This window comes from Fistularia commersonii, chromosome 21 (genome assembly GCF_037954325.1).
Source record: "Fistularia commersonii isolate RoL2024-O1a breed Wild chromosome 21, RoL_Fcom_v1.0, whole genome shotgun sequence".
Classification (NCBI taxonomy): domain Eukaryota; kingdom Metazoa; phylum Chordata; class Actinopteri; order Syngnathiformes; family Fistulariidae; genus Fistularia; species Fistularia commersonii.
The window spans coordinates 5,589,217-5,611,464 of NC_141304.1; the positions used below are offsets into that span (position 1 = coordinate 5,589,217).

Genomic DNA, 22,248 nt, shown 5'->3' on the forward strand with positions numbered 1-22,248 from the left:
ATTATAAAAAACAAAAATTACTTTTTCATGATAATCTAATATTTTGAGATTGGATTTTGAAGTTTTCTTAAGATGTGAGCCATAATCAGCAATATTAAAATAATAAAAGCTTGGAATATTTCAGTTGATTTGTAATGAATACAGAATGAATGACATTTTTGTTTCTGTAATTGCATTACAGAAGATAAATAACTTTATCACAATATTCTAATTTTCTGGGACAGTCCTGTATTTTTCTCGAACCAACGACAAATATCAGGGATAGCAGTACTTATCAAGAATCCGTTTATGTAGCACAATCAGTTTGAGAATATCAAGCCAGCAACAGTTCATTGTCCACAGCTGTTTGAAGGAAGCTAACATTATCGATGTTTCCATTTTCATGCAAACTTTCACGAGTCGAAATGATACGAACAAAATATTGCAGTTATGATAAAGTGCTGTTTTGTTTAGCACTTATCAGCTGGTGAGCAGCACTTAAAACAATGTTATTCATAAACATCTAAGTCTTATCTTTGAAACTCCAGTGATAACACACATCTGTAATTCTGCATTTTCAAACCAAAAAAAAAGGGATGAAGGTTATGTTCGCACTTGAAACAAACAGACAATAAACAGCACAAATATAAATATAATATGCATGCATTATTCTTTATATTCATAATATTTTTTATAACATGTTGCTCATTTGACGTAGGGTGGTGGATTTTCTGAATTATAGAAACGCAGTACATACATACAGTACCTTTATCTTGCCATCTGCTGGTTACAAATACACACTGCAGTGAGTGGGAGAGCACTTAACCATTGGAGGGCAGTATTGCTCTCGTTTCAGGACCTGATAGCTTTTAGTTGCATGCTTCTTTTTTTTTATTGTATTTTCAATGTGTTTATACAAATTTTCCTTTCTTATTTCTCTCTCGTACAGTTCCAAAGGAAGTATCTTCCCATTTACCGGAGTATACATAGTGTAAAGATATATTTCTTTGATGATTTTTTTACATTACTTTAAAACATCAGTAACACGAGTAATGTCCATGAATTAAAACCTCCTTGGTGATTTTCCAGCAAACTGATTAAACAAAAATTCCTTCACATCAAAGACTCAAAACGTATCAATAAACACATTAAATTATATTACAATTACAATACAAAATGAATTAAAAAAAAGAAACAGGTAATAACAAACGTTCTCTAAATTTTTCGCCTCAAATTTTAAGAAATGTCTTATGCTTTATGGTGAAAGTTTTGAATGCAAGTATCATATATATATATATATTGATTGATTGTCATGTATTAATCAAACTTGTGTACCTTAAATACCAGTAAATTACATAACTATACAACTTTTTTAAAGAAATGGTAACAGTACTTCATTTTTCATTTTTTCATTCATTTTTTTTTTTTTTTTTTAAGTAGATAATGTTACTGCTTCCTTCAACAATGCAATATGGATACTACATTACACGGCCTGGAAGTTCATCAAGTCCAGCATAGGATATTACATATATTGTGAATAAAGCATGAATAGAATCACTGATTTGAAATTGTAAATCTTTGTGACAATATATTCAAGCTACAGGGAGCTTTAGGATGATGCCACATTCCTCTTGACATTCTCTTTCATCCAATAAGTGTCCGACCGCTTGTTGTAAGACACCGATTCCTCGCTTTTTTTTTTTTGCTACTGCGCACGAGATCAGACTCAGCGATAAAACCGAGTCGGGTTTAACATCTGAATGGACCATTATGTCATATTATATTCCACTGTGGGGACAATATGGTTCTGTTGTGTGCCGCGACGAAATGATCAGATTCTGGAGGGCCAGTCGTGTGGGTGATCTGGAATTTGCCCCAACATACTGGTTGAAACCACATTCTGATTCCAACAAAGAGTCGGCTGGATTTGATATGACATTGTCCCACGCCTGCTTTGATGGATGATGTAAAAGATAAAGTGATAACAGTCAGTATGACCCAGAATGCTTTTGCCCTTCATTGAGGACCGTCCTCGTTTGTTCCACCGCTCCCTGGCAGGGATCAGATAAGAGGAGGGAACAGTGCGCCGTCTATACTGAAGAATGAAAGGTTCGCTAAAAACTGAGACGTCTGATGCCTGGGATGCCCTGATTGGGACGCCATCCGACCTGCTGCTGCTTTGTCCTGAGTCCAGGTTGAAAAGATGGGTAGGCATTTCAGACGTGAGATCATTTCCACAAAAAAAAAAAAAAAAACACAGGTCATCTCACGGTTTGAAAAATAAAGGTGTGTTAGAACTTCAAACTGATGGTTAAACAAGCTTTCTCTAAAGGAGGAGGATCGGTTCATCACTAGTATTTCAGTGTATTAAAGAGTTGAAATTATTTTGAACAATCGGAAGGTAATCGGAAAGTATTTTCATCATTACCATCTGTATCTTCCCAATGTTAGACGTAACAATAAATGAAAAATTAAGTTATTAGTATGTTGGTGATGTTTCGTTGGAGGGACACGGGATGATATTCAGAGACCATGTGGGGTTACATTGAAATATACAACGAAAAGCAAACATGCAAAATCTTTTTGCTATGTGTTTCCTCATATTCGTATCTTTGAAATATTTATGCTCCAAGGTCATGTTGGATTGGTTTTCATTTATAATTTAGCTCCTATGATTCATTTTGAAGAATAATCTCATCAAAGTCAGTCAAATGCGTGAATTTAATTAATGGTTGCTTATTAGGTTTTAATGACAAATAGCGGCTGCTAAAAATATGTAACTTTATGGCAATCACCAACTGATATAAATTAAATTAAATGTCAGGTTAATGTGAAGTCGCTGCAACTTAGAATGAAATATTTTGTCCCCAAATGCAGGACAAAAAGTGGAAACAAAAACAAATCCCTATTGGATGAATAGAATATTATGATCCCCACCTGGATGGAACAACATGCACTGAATTACATAAATACAGTTCCTGCAAACTGCTGCAAAGCCTCTGTGTCCTACACTTAAGCCTGGAGTCACGTCCATCTAAAGTCAGATGTCTGAAGTTCTTAAAGAATCGTCAATGTAGATCAATTGGAACAGGATAATAAATCAAAATGTAAAAAAAATAAACTTTAGGTTTTTACCTGGGAGACAGACAGAAGGTTTTGGTCCAAAACCCATTAACATGCATGTGTTGTCATGTCACTAATTTAGAATGAAGGGAAATTATCACACATGTCTTCTTTCATTAGCTTAAATTCCTATTTATCCTTTGCTTAGTACATTGAAAGAAAGTCTAATTTATTTCTGGAACTATTTCCATTCACCATATTCATACTTTTAAATTTGAGTTCACATTATTTATTTCTTTACGTTCCAGTTAAGGAGAGTTATTGAAACCTCACGGTATCAAGCACTGAATCCTTAAGTAGGTCTATTAATCAAACTGCAAGTTTAACTAAATAGGGACTCAATTTTAAAATCCAGAGTTATTATACTCTAGTGAAATGACTTTGCGCATTTGTTCAATTCATTATGACTGCAAATGTCATGTGTGTATTTTATACAAATTTGCATACATATCTCTTTAACAGATACAACTTTATTCCAAGGATCCAGAAGGTTCTGGGCAGAACATGGGACACATCCAGTATCAAGTCAATCACAATGAAGGGTGGGGAGCATTCCATTCTTATAAAATATAGAACTTTAATTTATTAGTCAGCAACAACAATGGAAAAGGAAGATAATAGTAATTTACACAATTCATTACAATAACACCACCTCTGTGCATTTTGTTTTTTTCATTTTTTTCATGAAATCTGATAATGGAAAAAAGTCCCAAACAAACAAAAACACTTAAAAACCAAAGACACGTTAAAAAAAACAAAACAAACTAAAAATTGTACAACCTTTCTTTGTATTTTTGCTGCATATACCTTTTTCTCGTCGCATGGAGACGTTCAGGATCCGCGATTGATTCCTGGATTGCAGACAAATCCCAAACTGTGGAGTAGATACAGCTACCCTTGTATGAATTATGGATGCATCTTCCCAGAGGTGTTCAAGATGGATATTATTGAGCCTAAGTAGAGACTACTCAAGCTGCTTTAAAATCGTGTTTTGTCAGAATAATTTCATCTGATTTCATTGTTTTATACTCTTACATACATGTGCTCCCTAAAGAAATACATACTGTACTGTTTTTTTAATAGTTAGCGTACTGGAGAATGAAAAATCTTATCTATAGAACCGTCACCATATTTAACAAAAAAAAAAGCATTTATTTATATTACTTCTATAAATAAATGATAATCTCCCATAATATGTGCCATTTATTCTCAGGAGAGAGCAGTTTACCTAATACTCTGATTTTGTTTGTGAAAAGATGCATCACGCTTGATACTGGGGTATGCTTAGGGCTATGCCTCCGTCCTCCCAATTTTCCTAACAGCTCTTAGCTCACGCTGAACACCCCAAAAATGACGGACAGGAAAAACGACCACACAGTACCTAGCAGAATTACAGTACAAATACAGGTTCATGCACACAATGAAAGCCAGCTTCCCAATATTTTGGTTAGTGTCACAACATTGTTACAATGCTCTGTTGTGTATATGGGCAAATATATATATATATTTTTCCCCACTCATGAATGTCAGAGGAAAGAAGAACAAAAGACGTCTTGTGCTCAGAACTGCCCCGAACCGGGCAACATAAACTAGGTTTGCTTTTCACAGAGGTCAACTATACCTCCATACATCTGGATGTGCTTTTGCATTTGGCTCCAGCCAATGTCCCTTGTAAGCAAAAGAAAAATGCCCCTTGTGCAAAACTTTGACCATTTATTGCACCTCACTCTCAGTTCAAAGGATGTTTGAATTTATAAAGAATCAAACCATTAATATTGACTATATTTCTTCTTTTAACTGGCCTGTGGTTATTTAGAGGAGAAGCTGCAGGGTTACTTGGGGTACAATTCAGATAAAAATCCCTTTTCCGCTCGTTATTAAGCGAGTCAAAATCTCCTTGATTCTTTCTTTTTTTTTTTTTTTTTTCTAATCCAGGTTCAAGCATTGCAGCGTTATTTTACAATCGGCCCTCCAAATAGAGCAGGAAATAGAAGAAACAAACGAAACGGGCTAGAAACAACCAATAGTAGTGTTTCGCCACGATAACTGGCACCATACAGATGGTCCCTTGCACATAAAAGTCTCTGTCCACATGCAGGTGTTCCTGGAATGTCCAGAAATGAAACAGTCCTGGCGCTGAGTCAAAGAAAAGAGAGAAATCCCATCACCCCTTATCCACAACTCTTTGCCCCATCATCGAAACAGCTTACATGCCTGATAACACATACGGAACGGTCTCCAAGGTCATATGGTGTTGACAGATGAGTGTTGTGTTGACAGTAACAGCGACAATAAAATTAACAACATCAATAATAACAATAATAATTGCCCCAAAGAGGCGAAGAGCATGTTTTTCATCTATAAGTACAAAGAAATCCACAGAATGATACTATGTACAACCTACAATAAATACTGCGTATCATATGCCTTACTGCTGGAGAGGATGTATGTGGGGGGGGGGGGTTTGTTTGTTTTTCTCAGTTTGCTCTTTTCTGGTTTCTGGATTTATTTACTTTTTTTTTTTCAGGTTTGCTTCGCTCAATGAGTCTCTTTTCCCCAGGCGGGGGGGAAGGGGTGCGTGAGGGTGTTTTGTGACACTACGACGGGCGCCTCATGTCTCTACTTCCACCTGCTCCTTGCTCTCCTCCCCTTCCCCGTGATGCCGACGGTTGCGGGGCTTCTTTTGCTCTTTGAGTTCCTTCAGGTCCTTGAGCTTGAGGGTCCCCAGCAGCGGGTCTCCAAATTGCCAGTAGTCTTGGCAGTACTGATTGATGAGGCTCATCTCTGGTTGGCTCAGGATGGTCAAGAGGTCTTTGTATTGACCTGCACTGGGTGTCCACTGGGTGCTGCCGGTGTGCAGCGAAGATGGCATTAGTCCTTCTCCACCCTCCACCAGCACGTTATTGACGGCCCGGCTTGACAGCACAACCAGTTGCAGCTTGACGAGCGTATGTTTGAAATTCTTCTCCGTCGCCGTACACTGATACATGCCGGAGTCAGAGGGCTGTAGAGAGCGCAGCAGGAGACCTTGCTCTGTCTTCAAAACCCGGCCGTCGGAACGCATCTGCAGGGACAAAGAGGGCAGCTCAGATTAATTATTCGGATTATAAGCTATTGCACGACAAATGCAGTTGGTGCTATTTTCAAAACATCGATTTTAATCCTTTTTTTAATGTATATTGCAAAGTTTTGCAGCATTATGATGGAAACTGCACATTTTTTCATTTACAACATTTCTTTAACTTTATTTCTTTTGCTTCTGCGTCATAAATTAGTGTTTTTCTAGCTGAATGGTTTTGTACATTTCTAGTATTCGGGACTTGCAGTTCTGATGCTTTGAATTTATTGACAATTTATTAACCTCGAATCAAATGATTCATTTTTTCACTAACCTTGACATATTCTGCCACACAGGTTAAATCACAATTTATCTTTATTTAAATAGAAAGAAAGCCCGTTCCTTGAGGTCACTGTCATTTTTATCATCTTGTGTAATATCTTCAGCGAGTTTTTAAAGTTTGTGCACTTGGTAACCACAGCAACAGTCATTAGCAGACAACTATCTAAGGCAACGTTCGGGGAACATTTATTAAAGATAAAGGGACATATGTTCACTGGCTTTAATTCCAAAATAGATTCAAGATAAATCAAAATGAATTTATTAGAAATAGAACAGAGGGTGGGTGATATGAGATATGAGATGAAAAATGAAAGTCCAACAGTCAGCATTTCAATAATATAACTCAATATTTAGAAAAATACATTTTTAAACTGCACACAGAAATGTTTTCATCCTGGACCAAGGAAAAATAAAAAAAAAATACATAAAGTTAATGTGAACTTATTCATTTTCAGGCTCTATAGATAATGAAGAGCCATGCGAAGGAACACACACACACACACACACACACACACACACACACACACACACACACACACACACACACACACATACACACAAACTGAAATTATTACTGATATACATTGACTGTCCAATTAAATTAAAAAATTCTGAACGTAGATAGATTCAAGGGTAGCCTTTTACCCATTATAAACCTGTATATGCAGTGTTTGCAGGCCTGCTCATTAGACTGATGTGGTATTCTGGCAGATTATATCACACGTGTGTGTGTGTGTGTGTGTGTGTGTGTAAGCGTGTGTGTGTGTGTACGCACATGCATGTTTGTGTGTGTGTGTGTGTGTGTGTCTATAAAGCTGTGATAAAAGAGTTGTTGATAATTTTCTTGCACTAAAATGGTATTAACCATACTTCAGCCTGTTTGTTGTTTTCACACAACCCGATAAGGTGACGATGGCTATTTCGCTAGTAATAAGACATGCGAGGAGGCAGCAACGCCTGCCTAAAATACAAGAGACCATCCAACAGAATAGTCGATAAAAGGGCATCGGCAACCCTATTCAGCTTCACAATGAAACTTTAACTAGGGGCTTGGAGCTGTACATCATAGCAAAGGGCTGTTTCAGCTCCCCTTTGTGGGTCCCTCTTTTGGGCCTGAGGACATCCACAAGTGTAAGTGAAAAACCAGATATCCCTCTTAAAGAGCCTGATTTGTTTGATCGTATTTACAGACAAATGGAAGGAATTACAAGTTGAGTTTGTTTTCAATAATGGTATCCATCTGTTCATGACAATAATGTACAGAGATAGACTGAAACATTGACTGATGACTGATGAGCCTCCACAGAGAACACATTCTTCACTGGGAAATCCTCATGTGTCAGCAAAGTTAAATCCTAAATTCTTATATAACCACAATATTGTGAGCAATACGCTCGGTGGCAGCTCACCTCTTTCCTGCGGTCACTGTTATCTCTCTGTAGATGCCATTTGATGACGGCGTGTGGCGAGCGGGCCTGACATTCTAGGAAGGTACTGCTCCCCTCCACCCCATACTGCACCATCTCCAGGGTGTTCTTATTGGCTGTGTGGCAGAGAAACAGGGATTTCCATGGCAACCAAACACTCATTACCATACACTCCTCCGGTCAGAATTCTCAGGTGTGGCAAATCAAAGGCCTTTTAGGAACAGCTTCTACATATTACCATAAAGCTGGCAGAATACAGTCATTACAGCACATAGCAGTGCATACCTTGAGCTACATTGAATACCGAGGAGAATCATTAAGGTATATCATTATATTCCACCCTTTTGAACCAACTTCTTTTTCTTCTCCTTTCGGTTTTTCCCTTCAGGGGTCGCCACGGTGAATCAGCCTTCTCCCTCTAACCCTATTCTCTGTATCCTCCTCTCTCACACCAATATAAACAAAACAAAATTTGTATATAACAAAATGTGATCTGATCAGAGGCGGGGCTAACACAATATCTCAATTTAAATTCACACTTTAAAGTCAGTATTGATTTGTTTTGGATTTTTTTCGGCAAATTAATTTAGTCTGTAGGTAAGTGGAAAGCCCAATTTAAAGTCCCATTAAACACCAAAACCATCACCTACACTTCAGAAATGTGAAATGTGATTCAGAAATCTTATCTTATCTTATCTTATCTTATCTTATCTTATCTTATCTTATCTTATCTTATCTTATCTTATCTTATCTTATCTTATCTTATCTTATCTTAACTTATTATTCACAGGTAAACCTAATATTCCTTCTAGACATAAATCAAACTAGGTCTACTGTGTCTTATTACTTTTTACATAGCATGTTTGCATTTAGAAGTGGAGAGTTAAAGGATTTTTTTTTTATATCCAGATGATAAATTAGCTTAGGAATGAATGTTTGAACAAAATCTCTTGGCAACCAAGAGAAATCTAAATGCAGTCCTGTTATATCTGGGACATCTCTATAAAATTCAGATACCAGAGCAACTTAAACAGCCCAAAGAGCCTATTTAAATAACAGAAAGTAAAGACAAAAGAAGGTTTTGATAATGACAATACAAGTTTTTCATTGTAAGATGCCAAGCATGGGGGGTTGAGGAACTCGCGTCTTACCATTGGAGTTGAAGCCTCTGCATTGGCGGATGGGGTTGCCATACTTGACGTCCTGCCTCCGGCTACGTCTAAAGGGGTCAGACCAGTATTGCCGAATAAGGAGAGAAAAAAAGGCATAAAGCAACTGCAAGCCATTCGAAGCCATTCAACATTATAACTCATCATCGAAATCTCCAGTCACTTCAGCTTTATATAACCGTTGCAAGGCTGTTGTGTTACATTGTACCTGATGAAATCGATATATAAGAGTTTCATTTATTAGTGCCATTTTTATTCAGCGTCAAATGAATTCATTGTGAAAAAGGCATCGCCGTGCCAATAAAAACAGCCAATAAGCCGTACAGGCAGTCCGACACAATCGGCATTCCACAAGTCCTTGAGAAAGTCGGTTAGTTATCCGGTTAGTTTGTCACATGCAATGATGTTGTTGGTGCTCACCTCTTCTGCGATGCTGAGTAACGGGAGCAGGACTTGCCGTCCCAGGCACAATAAGGATCTCTGGCCAAACAGCAGTCAGCGCAGGCCTCGCCGTACACATCGCAGCGGTGGAGAGCCAACTGGGTCAGCCCTACCGCAGATGACACGTACAGCTGTTGCTGTTGAGAGACCAGCGCATGGAAAATGGTGTTAGGACAGGGCAGTAATGCAGATGGATAGGATGAGATAAGTGTTGAATCTAGAAATGCAGCAGGATCCGACTCATCTGGGAGAAAACTGAGCTCATATCTATCAGGTTGCCATCATAATGCACTTTCAAACTTTAATAATCAGCCAATTGAAATTCATCAGTCTGGCAAACATCATGTAACAGTAACCCTCGGTGCACTGATGTCATTGATGTAGAGGGAGCCAAGAATTTAAATCACTTTGAAAGACAACTCTGGAAGGTAATGTCTTTTCCATATCTTTCTCTTCAAAGTGTCCCTGGGACGTTTGTGCATCAAATGAATTATGATGGGGAGCAATATGGACGTATAGATGAACTGTTTAACATTTCAATTATTACTTTAACCTTCAATATCTCTTTATGGAAGAAAACTTTACATTAGTATTCGTCAGGAAATACGTACCCTTTTAGATGAGATCTTCATGGTCGTGATTGGTGTTGGGACCTTGATTTTGAGAATATCATATCGTTAATACGGCCCATTATCTTAAGATTAGATAAAAGTTACTCATTGAAAAAGAGAAGAAAGACTGAGGCTTTTTGAATAAGCTGAACTTTGAATAATCCAGATGTCAAACAGATGATAAAACTTCACCTTGAAAACCTCGACCTCCTCAAGGACCAGCTCCTCGGTCTGCAGGTCGTCTCTCGGCAGGACGATGACTTTCTGAATCGTGCCCTTGTCTGCCGACACAAAATGCACACCTGTCAAGCAAACACCTGCAACACGGTGCACCTCCGCTGTCAACAGCCCCTCCACAATCTATTTTCTTCATCTCTGCAAGACTCCCCCCATGCGATAATCCTCACGTAAACACAATTTATCGTCCTCTTCACCTTTGTCACGTGTGTCTCCTGAATGTATTTACTGTTTTGAAATTAAAAAAAAACTTTCCCTGGCCTGTTGGATCTTCTATGAAGAGTCAGGCATTCCTGTAAGCAGGATACCTGAGATTTATTGTTATTGTGCTTAGAGCCCTGGCGCAGAGGCTGAATGGCTGCCTCTGACAGCAGCTGAAAGGACACACATTCCTCCGCTGCAGCCGCCATCGAAGACAAACCCATTAGTCTCCTCCCGCTAAAGCACAATGAACAAAGAGGCATCATATGCAACATGTGGGGGCTACGTTCTGTGTGGTTGTCATTCTAGTGTCTTATTAAAGCTTCAAGGCAAGCTGACAAATAGATAATCTCTCTTTTACACCGGTGCGTGAGATTAAGGTGATGGATAACCTCACTGTACTGCCTCCTCCCCTCTTCTTTTTACCCCTTGCTTCATTCTGCGCCTCCCGCTGTTAATCCGCCACCGCCCTCCAGGTACAAATCTCCTGTTGTTTACTTCACGTGAACAGAGTGCGGCACAAAACCCCTTTGGTTGGTTAAATTTCTACTGCGGCACAAAAGGCAAGAATGCTTTTATCTAAATGATAAATGATTACAGGGGGAGACAATTCTTCCACTTACATGGGATTTATGTTCACGGAGGGACTCGTTCTCCATTTTTCAACTTCTTGACACTGGCATTTGTATTTCTGACTCCAATCAGTAAGTTAATGGGTTCAGCCTTACTTTGCGGTAAATAGTGTAAAGTGTCACTTCAAATGATCAAAAGAGCTATAAAGATGCCTCTCCCATCATATTAATTTCCAATAAAGGTTAAAAAAAAAAGACTCACCGGTTCCTAGGAAGAGAACTTCGTAGTTGCCGTCTGCAGCTGTCACCTGGTCCACCGTGATAGTGGTGAACTCATAGTCCACGTTGGTCCGAACCACCAGGGGGCGCTTGTGCACCGGGTACACGGCGTTGTACATGGCGGGGTGATTCCTCATAAAGTTTATCACTTCATCTGGATAATCCTTCGTGGACTTCATGTTAGGGGTGAACGTACCTCCGGGACACTGAGAACGGAGCGCAGAAGAAGAACCAACATTCAGAGCCCGGGGGTCAAACCTCGTGAAAACACCGCATAATCACATGAACAGAAACATATTCCAAAGCACGTCTTGCACTAATATTTTCAGTTTGGTTATGCTGACACTTGTATCTCATTCAGAGGGGGCTTCTATTTGGGGTCTCTGTCAGGGAAAAAAAAAAAAAAACTCTGTTATGCCAGCTTGCTCTAGGGTTCGGTCGAGGGGTCAGTTCTGGGTGAGACTTACCGTGCCGGGCCGGGGGTAGGGGATCTTCCCAGTGTAGGCCACCCACTGGTAATTGGGACCTTCTTTGTGGGCAAAGGGTCCGTTGAAGACCATTCGGATGTCGGCCATGGAGTACACGCAAACTGCTGACCCTTTGAAGACGGAACTACGACGACAGAAAAGAAACGCGATAAAAAAAGAAGAAGAAAGTTTAATATTCCTGCCAAAAACTTGCTTTTTTGCGCTTTTACGGTGTACATGGAAGAACACTAACCCAGAGACAGAGAAGACTCCATATATAACAGGGTTTTTTGTGTCCTGTGTTGGCTGTATGTAAACATCCCCTGCAAGATAGAAGAGTGAAATTACGTTAACGTCAATGTATGTATGAGGATAACATAAAGCTCTGCCGCAAAAGCCCTCTTCTTCACTAATATTTACACAGCTTTCAGATAATCCAACCTACCTTATCCAGAGAGACCTTGAGGCTATAATTTTCTGGAAGGTCTAACTGAAGAAGTTGAACTTTCATCTTTGTTGGAAAAACGTGCTACTGATTATCAGATTTTGGAGAATGATCAAAAGCATTGGATTTTTATCCATCTGTGAAATTCCCTGAAAATAGAAAATGCACCAAAAGAAAAGTGGTTCGGGGTTTTCATTTAGGCACTGATATATTCCCTATTTCATGGGCGATGTAAAAGGGATTTCAGATTTCATGATAATCTAAAAGTTTGCGTTGTTTGTTCACTGGGTGGTTACTAGCATGCTAGCATGATTTTTATGAATTCTTAAAAGATCTTAGATAGCGGAAAAGGAACATCAAAATGATTGTTCTCTGAAAAACCAGGATTTCCCCCAAAGAACTCACAAATTATGTATAAGAGTCTTGTAAAAAAAGAACAGATGTTTAGCAGGCAACAGGGAATCGTAACGGCTTTTGGAAGGTAAAGAGTGTGTTATTGCTTCACTGATCTTAAACAAAACAAACTTATAGAACCACAAGTTTCTACTGTATGTAAGTGTTTGATATTATTTCTTTTACTTTTTTTCTTTGACGCCATCACTAGATACTGAGAATCATAGTCGCTTTGACCTTTCAAAAAAACATTGTCTTTCAAAAAAGCCCCACAAAGATGAACTTTGGCAAAGTAAATGCACAAGGTACTCAACTATCAAAAATATCAAGATAAGCAGCAAATATTTCAAGCCAAGCATCTAATGGATTTATTGTTGAATCCTATAGACTCACTGCTAATAGTGTCACATAATTTACCAAAAAATGTATTACATCAGAGCAAAAAAGTAAGATGCAGAAATATGAAGTGTTACAGCCATTCTGCATGGTAGCATTGAAGCACAGCTCAATGCCCAACTTTGCACTTAAGTCACCATTTTTTACAATGCTATGTTTAAATGTTTAATGTTGGGGGGAAGGTCTTTTAAGTTGTTTGGCTCGAGTCCGAATACAGTCACACCGCATTACTTTTAGAGTTTTGTTAATAACTCACAAGGTTTCATACCACTGGGACATTTATGACATAATCAAGTAAGTCATATGATCCAGGGCCAAGATTATCTTGGTTGTTTCTAAATCTAAGAATGGCCACCGGCACTGTCTTACAGCGCTCTGACCACTGACTGTTTGATTAAAACGACCCTGCTGCTATTGAGGAACAAATAAGTGATAGGTTGGCAAAGAAGGCTCTTTACTATACGGTGTGTGACCTAAATAACACCTCAGGGAGGAATGCTCACTGTCTGCAATACAGTAGATACAAGGGCCCTCTGCACACAACTGTGACTGAGGTACGGACACAATCAGTTGAACATGGTCACGTGCAAAAAGAAGAATATTGCATGTGCACTTATCAATTCAACAACCAAACTCACCTATCTTTCTCTTTGGACCATCATGAGACACTAGCTGTCGCACTGCTATGTTGAAGTTCATGTTGTGACTTTTGTTTTTCAATTTAAAGTGCCAGTTTTTAGAGCAGTCCAGAATATAGGGACCTGTATGGTGGAGTCTTCCTGCAGAGATCTAATATTGCAGTGAGCTCAGTCCAGAAGAAAAGCATGAAGCTGCTAGCAGTTGCTTTGTCTTTTTTTTTTTTTCTACAGTGCCAGACTCCTCAAAGCTACACTCATTAACTCTCAGGCACACACAGACACGCACACATGCACATGCACATACACATCCAGCGTCATGCCATATTCCCCAGCTGCCGCAGCCAGAGCACAGCAACAGTCACGGGTTAGCCTGGACACAGCATGACAGGCTACCATGGATGTCACACAACAGATGATGATTGTCATGGCATACAGCTGTTACGCTGTGTGCCATGACGTGCATGATTTGCACGAATAGAGTCACTACAATCAGAACAAGGCTCCAAAGGGTGTGTGTGTGTGTGTTTAGCAGAGGGGGGTTCGGGGCTGGGAAATGTTTTGCAATAAAAACTATCCTGACAGTGCAGTTATGACTTTGCTTCTGGGGATCTTGTGTATTAATAAAAGCCAGGAAATGATCCAGTTTCTACAATTTTTTCCCATGTATGCCATACAGAGTTTCACTTTTTGTTGTTTTTGTGTCAATATCATCTCTCTTTTCCTTTTTGTGTCACCCTGTATTTTAATGAGCGCCTTTCTATTGGTCTCTGTTTTTTTTTTTTTTATCTGTCGAGTTGTGTTTTTAAATATCTTTAGTCATTTCATGGGAGGCAGTTGGATACATGGATACATACCGCCACATATGTAACATATTCCAAATGAAAAACTGTCCAGATCTCAAGGGGGGGGGGGGGCTGCCATTAGGTCTCTCTTCTTATAGTATACAGCTGGTCTGGATAATGTAGGAAATTTCTTTGGAACAATTTCAGACTAATTCTGAAAACTCAAAACTTTCACCGACATCATGCTCCTTTTAATTTTATCACGCGTAAACAGCGGATGTCATAAGGTAAAGCACAACACTCACTTATAGCTCTGTATTGATGATTTTCAGCTGGATAGATATACTGAGACCATTCCAGTTTTAGATATTCAGCTAAAAATCAGCTTTTTGCTACAGAATCAGAAACCAAATGGCAAATGGCAATGGAGATTGATTGTAAGTAAGAGTTTAAATTTCAAATAAAGTACAGCTGTTCGTCAGTACTGCTGATCAGATCACTCCCTCATATCACAATTCCAACTAAAAGAGTCACTTCAACAACCAAGATTTGATTTGACAGTTGGCCTCGACAGTAAGTGAGAATTACAATGTTCTGTGGTTCCTTTGCTTAGTTATACAAATAAAGTATGAGACTGATATCAATTTTCATATTAAAAAAAACATACTTTTTCCGTCATTTCAATATTAAAACTGGCAGTGGATTAATGCAGCTCAGCATTTTCTTTACCAGGACTGATAACATTCACTGCTTGGTGGTTCTTTGTTTCATAAATATTGAAAAAACAGACATATTTTACTCATTTGAAATTTGTTGAATTAGTTTCATATGAAAACTTCTGTTCATATTATAAACCGAAGAGGCGGACAAGTTTTGACCGAGGCTCTGCTATGTGGCTCAAGTGTAATTTGTGCAAAACTGCTCAGGTCAGAGCTGTCATAGGCAGATGGCGAGCCTCTTGTGACAATGCGCCATGGCAAATCAACATGTACACTTTCATCAGGATCAAGGGGATGAAAACTTTGGTACATCCCTGATCCATCCCATATGGCTCTTTCCACCGTCAGGATAAATTCTCCAGCAGGAGGACTCAATAAACACTCACAGCAGACGGCAAATATGAAGTAATTAACATGTAACCTAATCACATCTTATTTACTATCCCTCCAAAAGTCTTTTGCAGAGGTGAAAGCTCTTCCAACTGGCTCTTTACTACCTTTCTTTCTTTATATGCACATCTCTTCGGTCATCCTTGCATTTGGTGACTGCTACGCTACGCTACGGAGGCTGATTTTACAAAAAAAAAAATACTGCAACTGCCGATGACTCTCCTACACTCTCATCCGAGCCATTCAAAATCAACACTGACTAGTAAAAACAGAGTCTCAATTGTAAAAGGCAGAGTGAGTCCATTTGCACTTAAAACCACTTGTGACTGCAGACATAAGAAGGCCACACATTTTTCAAGTGCGTGTCACCTTTTCAGTTATTCAAAGACTGATAAAAAAAAAAGGCACATGTAAAAATGAAAAGAGTTCTACCAGAATTGCGGTTGGGCTTGGTTGAAAACAAGAAAAGTGTATGCAAAAAAAAAAAAAAAAAAGAAAAAAAAGAGAAATCCCACCATCAGATAAACCGGGCACAGCCCTTTTCATTCTTGAGATGAGTTCAAGAGTGACCACAGCCTCACATCAGTCCTCTATCACTCTTTAGTTCTATTTTAGACCACAGACTCTGAGAAATAGTCTCCCTATGAGACGCTAATAGTCACACATTCCTGTTTGGTGATTTGATATGCTGGCCATCGGGCCAAACCCCGAACAAATGCTCAACCAAACATATTTTCACATAGGACGTCTTGAGAGGAACTATATTGGCACAATCATGTGTGTTGTTCCCATTAAAGTTTGCTGCCTGGGCTGTGTAATGACATGAGGACGAGGGACAAGGCTTCAGTATGGGCCATTCAGCCAGCCGTGTGTGTGCGCACACGTGTGTGTGTGTGTGTGTGTGTGTGCGGTTGTGCTTTCAATACACTTTTGGCAGGTGCAGCACTAGAAAAAGACCCTACAGTTCTCATAAAGTTTCCAATGTCATCATACATGACAGCAATCTAAAAATGAATCGCTTTTTAATAATTTCGGTCATGTCCTTTTGTCTTTTTTTTCTGTGTAATTTGATGCTTACTGTCAAAATGATTAACTGTGAAATGAAATCGATTTAAGGAATAAGCAGCAAGGAAATTTCCTGGCTGTAAAACTGAACTTTTATAGACTTTATGAGAATCACTAGACCATTTTGGAAAAACTGTAGCATGCCCTTTGAGAAAAAAAAAACTTCGGTCTCAAGCATGAACAGTTTCATATTACCCTTTTAAACAAGCAGAATGTTATCTGATTTTTTTTCTATCATTATATTTCAATTCATGTTTTTAAGTAGAGAATATGGCAAAGCTTCAAGATCTTTGTCCAGAAAACCAGCAAATGAGAACACTTTGAGTCATTCCTGTGAATTAGGTAGTTGTGAGGCAAAAATTAGAATTTTTACAAAACAGAAATTGTCTTACATTGTCTAAAACATCTGGATCTTATTTACCTTTTTGAACATTTTACAAAGCACTATGATCTTTTTAAGTTAAGGATAATAATATTTTTCTATTTAGAAGCTATGAATGGTAACAAAACATTCTTAGTTTGTTGTTTAGATACAAATTCCAACACTACGTCCTTTAAATGCGACATTAGACATCAAACTCCCTCCACCAATATTTCATCACTGCTTAAGGTCTTTTTTTTAATGTTTTTGAGCTTGTACTCAACTGTTATTAGATTCAATCATTTTTTTTTGACTTCTCTCCTGTGGTTTTCTTTATAGTTTCTATGATTTCAGTGTGTGAGCACAGCCCTGTAGCTCGCGGCCTTTTATTGGGATTGGCAGCGTGTTCTGCTCTGCTAATTATGAACGAATAGCATGCGCTTTCAATGTTCAAGAAAGAAGGGATTCATCATTTTGAGAACATTGGGTGTAGCTGCCATGAATACTGAATGGGGTGATCCTGGGACCACGTTATGGAAAGAAATGGATGAAGCACTTTGCACTTACGGAGCTCATCAAAGTGCGTCTCCATGCCATCGGCTCCTGGCACAGAGCAGATGAGCCTGGCCTTCAGGAAAGTGCTCCACTTGTTGACCAGACAGCAGTGACCCCCGTCATCATTCTGCGCAGAAGAGTAAAGAAAATAAAGGTTTCCGCATTAATTTCTCACTCGAATCCTCTTTTCCTCCGACTGAAAACAACCCCGCTTTAAGCCACACACACCCTCACTCATTTACTATACATGTTGGTTGTATTACAAGCAAGCTTTAAAGGGGGGGTTGGTAAACACAGTCTCCTCATATTTAGTCATCCATCTGTGGTGGAGTACGGCCAGAGTCTATTCCCAGTATGTGCTTCAGCTGGCAACCTACTTTGGGGAATGTCACACTTTGATGAGAAAGCACAAATATATCTTAATATTTCATTTGAATTCTCCAAAGGGATTTGCAGGCTTACAAGTGCTTCAAGTTCCACATGCACTTCTGATTGGGTCCCATTTTGGGAGATAAGTTATTTTCATAATATCCCCTGTAATGACAGTACTTTCTTTTTTGGCGTTGCTCTGAATGCACGGACGGAGCGATGAATTTCGGTAAGAATATGCAGATGCGCGGTCATGTAAGAATGACAAGAACGGGTCTCGAGAGGCTCAGGCAGAACCCACTGAGAGTGAGATGAGTGTTTGTGTGCCGGGTCAGCGCTTGACCTCCTCACATAAATACAATGGTGAACAGCTGAGATGACGAGTGTACGTACGCCGCGGTTTTACAGTCTCAGCCCTGCGTGCTTCTGCTGTCATTTTCATGTGTGTGTTCCAACCGACACTACCAGATCGCCTGCAGACATTTTTGTGTTCATTTTTGTGAGCACGGGCCACTTGAAATCTTTTACAGGCAGCTTTTTTTTTTTTGGCTAATGCTCCGAGTATCTTCAGGCTACCAGGGAGAGGAGGTCAGGAGGTCACAGGGTTAAAGGTCAAAGGGCAGTCTCAAAGACAGAGGGATGCATTGTAGACAGGAAGGATAAAGACACGTGTGGATTCCAACGCATCAGTGTGACTCAAATACAAGCTCGGCACACATAAATATTCAAACACAGCGGGTTACTCGCCACAGGAGACCGCAGCCTGTTTTCATATCGCTAAAGGTTTGCTTTTCATTATGTTTACACCGTAGAACAAACACACGCAGCACTGTGTACACACCAGGCAGATGCGTCCTATGCGGGACTGGGTAACAGGACTCTGGCCCATCTCTGAGGACTTCTCCCGGAAGAAGAAATACAGTTTGTCGTCATTTCTCTCCGCGCTATCGGGTATGAGATGTATGTGAACAAAAGTTGGGTCTGAGGAGAGAATAGGAGGATATGCGCAAGTGTTAGAAAGCGTGAGCATTTCGTGTTGCTTTCGAGCAAATGCCGGTGTTTTATAACCTTTAAAAAAAAATCTAGACCCTGATTATCAATTCTACTTTATATATTTACCATTCAACCATCTGGAGTTGTACTGATCCGTGCGCATTGCGGTCTTTGTCCCCAATGTGCGGAAAATGGCAGAGTCTGTTCCCATAAAGTCAACATAGACACCGGCATAGAGTTCACCATCTGAGAAAGAATGGAAGGGAGACTGTTAAGTCCAATTCTTTAGCCATGAAATTAATGGCACCATGTGTGTTTGATTTCCAAAAAGCCTTATAGGAGACGATAAACAAGGACTCTTCTTTTGACAAGACTGTAACTCATTATAACACATTTATGTGATGATAAAGTTCAAGGTGCAAAACAGTGTCAAGGTTTCATAATATATTATATGTGTGTATGTTTGTGTGTGTGTGTGTGGGGGGGGGGTTGTCTTGTATCTATTATTTTTTACAACTACTACTGCTACTACTACTTCTACTACTACTACTACTACTACTACTACTACTAATAATAATAATATAATAGTAGTATTACGTGTGGTTATTGTAATCCTTAAAATCTTACATTTAAGTAACAATGCTCATTAAGTCTGCTATTAATGATAAAAATCTTCATGTCCTAAAATGTTTGGTATACTTACTGAATGATTTAATCTTTCTTGATATGATTTATTTAACTATTCAGTCATTGTATTAGCTATTTTTGTCTTTATACACCATCATATATTGCAGACCGGCTTTCCAATATTAAAACACATGTATTTACCTGCATTCACTGTGTCTGTTTTTTCTTATTATTTGCATAAACTAACAAATTGTTTTCGGGAAACTTCCAAAGGAAATCTTAAAGAAATTACGACACAAAATAAAAGTTTGACCGAAACACCTCTTCAACATGCAGAAACAGCCTTCACATGGGGCCATAAAGGCTTAAAATATGAGGTCACACATGTGTGCGGAGTGGCAAATGTACTTTTTACACCATAAGGAAGGCAAGGTGTTTCTGCTCCAGCTGCCGTAAAGGCCCCGCTGGAGAGCAGGTGTGTCTGTCGGGGCTTTGAAGCTTTTAAAGTTTAGTGAACGGCAGGGAGTCCAGCAGGGGAGACGACAGTCTTTCACCCATCATATTGAATGTCATGATCTTCAGCTGTGCTATACCATGACAGGCATTGAATCTTTTCTTTGCCCTGATGATTTCATAACATATGAGGAGAAAAGATGTGGCACTAAATCCTTGGATTACTCCTGATCAACACCATCACCGGCACTCCTTATAGGATGCTCATTGGTGGAAGTGGGTGGTGCAGTACATCCATCTTGGATGTAAGGACTGGCATCTTTCTGGTCAGCTGGCAGTGTGCTAATGTGGGAGAAGCGGGGACGCTGATTTACACCCGCCGCCTGATCTCGCGGCGAGATTACTTTTCACTGGTGGCAACTGTGTAGTGTGGATATGACAGCCTGACCTTGGGCAAAGACACTTTGTTCATAAAGGCCCAAACAAATAATAAGCGATGGGATCTGCACTAATTTGATGTTTGTTTTATAAACGTTAGATTAATAGATAATGGATGATGTCAAAGATAATATAACAATAGACAAACCTGATTATTAGAAGTATTTGTTACTAAAAAATACCTCTCTTCAGTCCCGTCAGGCGGGAAATTTAATTTTGTGCTGATTGATTTTGTTTTTCTAACCGGTGATCAGGAGATAACTTTTTTGTAGGGTTGTTTTCTTGTCACATGATGTTTTTATGGATGGCCATTAGGCAAGAAAGAAATAGACCATAAATATGTTTCCTGCAGACCTATTTAAAGAAAAAAAGAACATCTCATGTATTATAAACATTGCCATAAACATACATGGGGGGCATTGGAGGGAATACGTAAAATACTACCATACATGTGTTCAGCCATCAGTCAAACATGATAAAATATAAAGTTGTGCACATGTCACACACTGTTCCATATCATGCTATTTGTCCTGTCCGTTCTTTGATTGATTTATTTACAGCTGACACACTTTCACATTCAAATCTTTGCATGGATAAAAGAGATCGAAAAATCATTATCTCTTTTTATGACCATTTGCATTTTTCAGTTCGATGAATATTTGGCAACTGACTCAATTCTTCAATCATGTCAACTCAAGTGGATGAAATGCTGAAAAGCAAGTTTCAAGTTGAATGAAATGTTGAGACATGCACATTTATGTAACAGAATATTTTTTGTTTTAGAGTGAGATGGGGATGGCGTGTCCTCTTAGTTTCATTTCAATTACGATGCACTTTTTGTCCCTGACGCCTTACAGAACTACAACAACCGTGTGATTTGCCAGAGGGGAGGAACTGATACCGATACTGTAGAAATGGAGTTTGGCATTAAATCATTTTTAACCTGTTTGATCTTGATTTGTTAAAACTGCCTGAGGACCAAGATGTCGATGGAATCCCTTGATTTTTTTTTGTAGAGCTGAAGACAGGTAGTCTGGATCTTTGACTGTAACACAAGCTTATCAGTTTCAGATTCTATCTAGGTCTGCATAACGGGACTTTAGCCAATGTTTATTTCAATTTTCCTTAGATACCAAGTTGCTCTGTTTGTATTGAGTGCTGCCATAATGTTGTAGACAAAGGAGAGGAATGTGTTATGCGATGGACAACTTATTAGTCATTTTTGTCTGTTTTCTGAGGCAGACAGGGTTTGCGCTAAGTGATATGTTCCTTCACCTCTACTCCTTGTGAATTTATACATATTTTTTGTTTGAAGTAACTGCTTCAACGAAGAAACCTCAGCTGCGATACCATAACAAAGCACCATGCAAGATAAACACTTAAATTACAACAATCTTCTTGGATTCAATCAGAGAAAAAACTGACCCTGAGAGAGACATAAGAACTTCACAAGCTATCCACCTTATTTTCATTGTTAACACCCAGATTTACCTGATTTCTGTGGGAGGGGAAAGTTGGAAGTTTAAGTTGGAGAAGGTTTATAGTCTGAGCCTGCTGTTGCTTCTTATGCTTCTGTTCTAATGTAAGGAAACAGATACTCACTGATCAAAGCTGACACGCTGTTGAGCTTTGGGTCATAGGAACACTTTCCCTTTCCGGATTCTACTTTTCCAGGCTCCAAATGGAATATTTCTTCCTGAAATGGGAAAATCATATGA

At 39.1% G+C, this 22,248-nt stretch overlaps 1 protein-coding gene across 3 annotated transcripts in view; it reads right to left on the reverse strand.

Moving 5' to 3' along the window:
* Positions 1–5,012: 5,012 nt before the first annotated feature.
* Positions 5,013–22,248, reverse strand: part of LOC147222154 (semaphorin-3F-like) — a 59,435-nt gene continuing 42,199 nt past the window's right edge. For 2 of the 3 annotated variants that reach the window (XM_086167856.1, XM_086167855.1), the window contains 13 exons: positions 22,133–22,226; positions 19,139–19,258; positions 18,861–19,000; positions 17,663–17,777; positions 12,160–12,229; positions 11,907–12,051; positions 11,423–11,645; positions 10,343–10,431; positions 10,151–10,192; positions 9,517–9,676; positions 9,081–9,161; positions 7,912–8,045; positions 5,013–6,166 (listed from right to left, as the gene is read on the reverse strand). In XM_086167856.1, the coding sequence (XP_086023982.1) occupies positions 5,714–6,166; positions 7,912–8,045; positions 9,081–9,161; positions 9,517–9,676; positions 10,151–10,192; positions 10,343–10,431; positions 11,423–11,645; positions 11,907–12,051; positions 12,160–12,229; positions 17,663–17,777; positions 18,861–19,000; positions 19,139–19,258; positions 22,133–22,226 (1,866 nt within the window). In that variant the 3' untranslated portion in view covers positions 5,013–5,713. Of the gene's footprint in view, positions 6,167–7,911; positions 8,046–9,080; positions 9,162–9,516; positions 9,677–10,150; positions 10,193–10,342; positions 10,432–11,422; positions 11,646–11,906; positions 12,230–17,662; positions 17,778–18,860; positions 19,001–19,138; positions 19,259–22,132; positions 22,227–22,248 lie in introns of all 3 variants that reach the window. The other variant, XM_086167854.1, reaches the window with a different exon arrangement.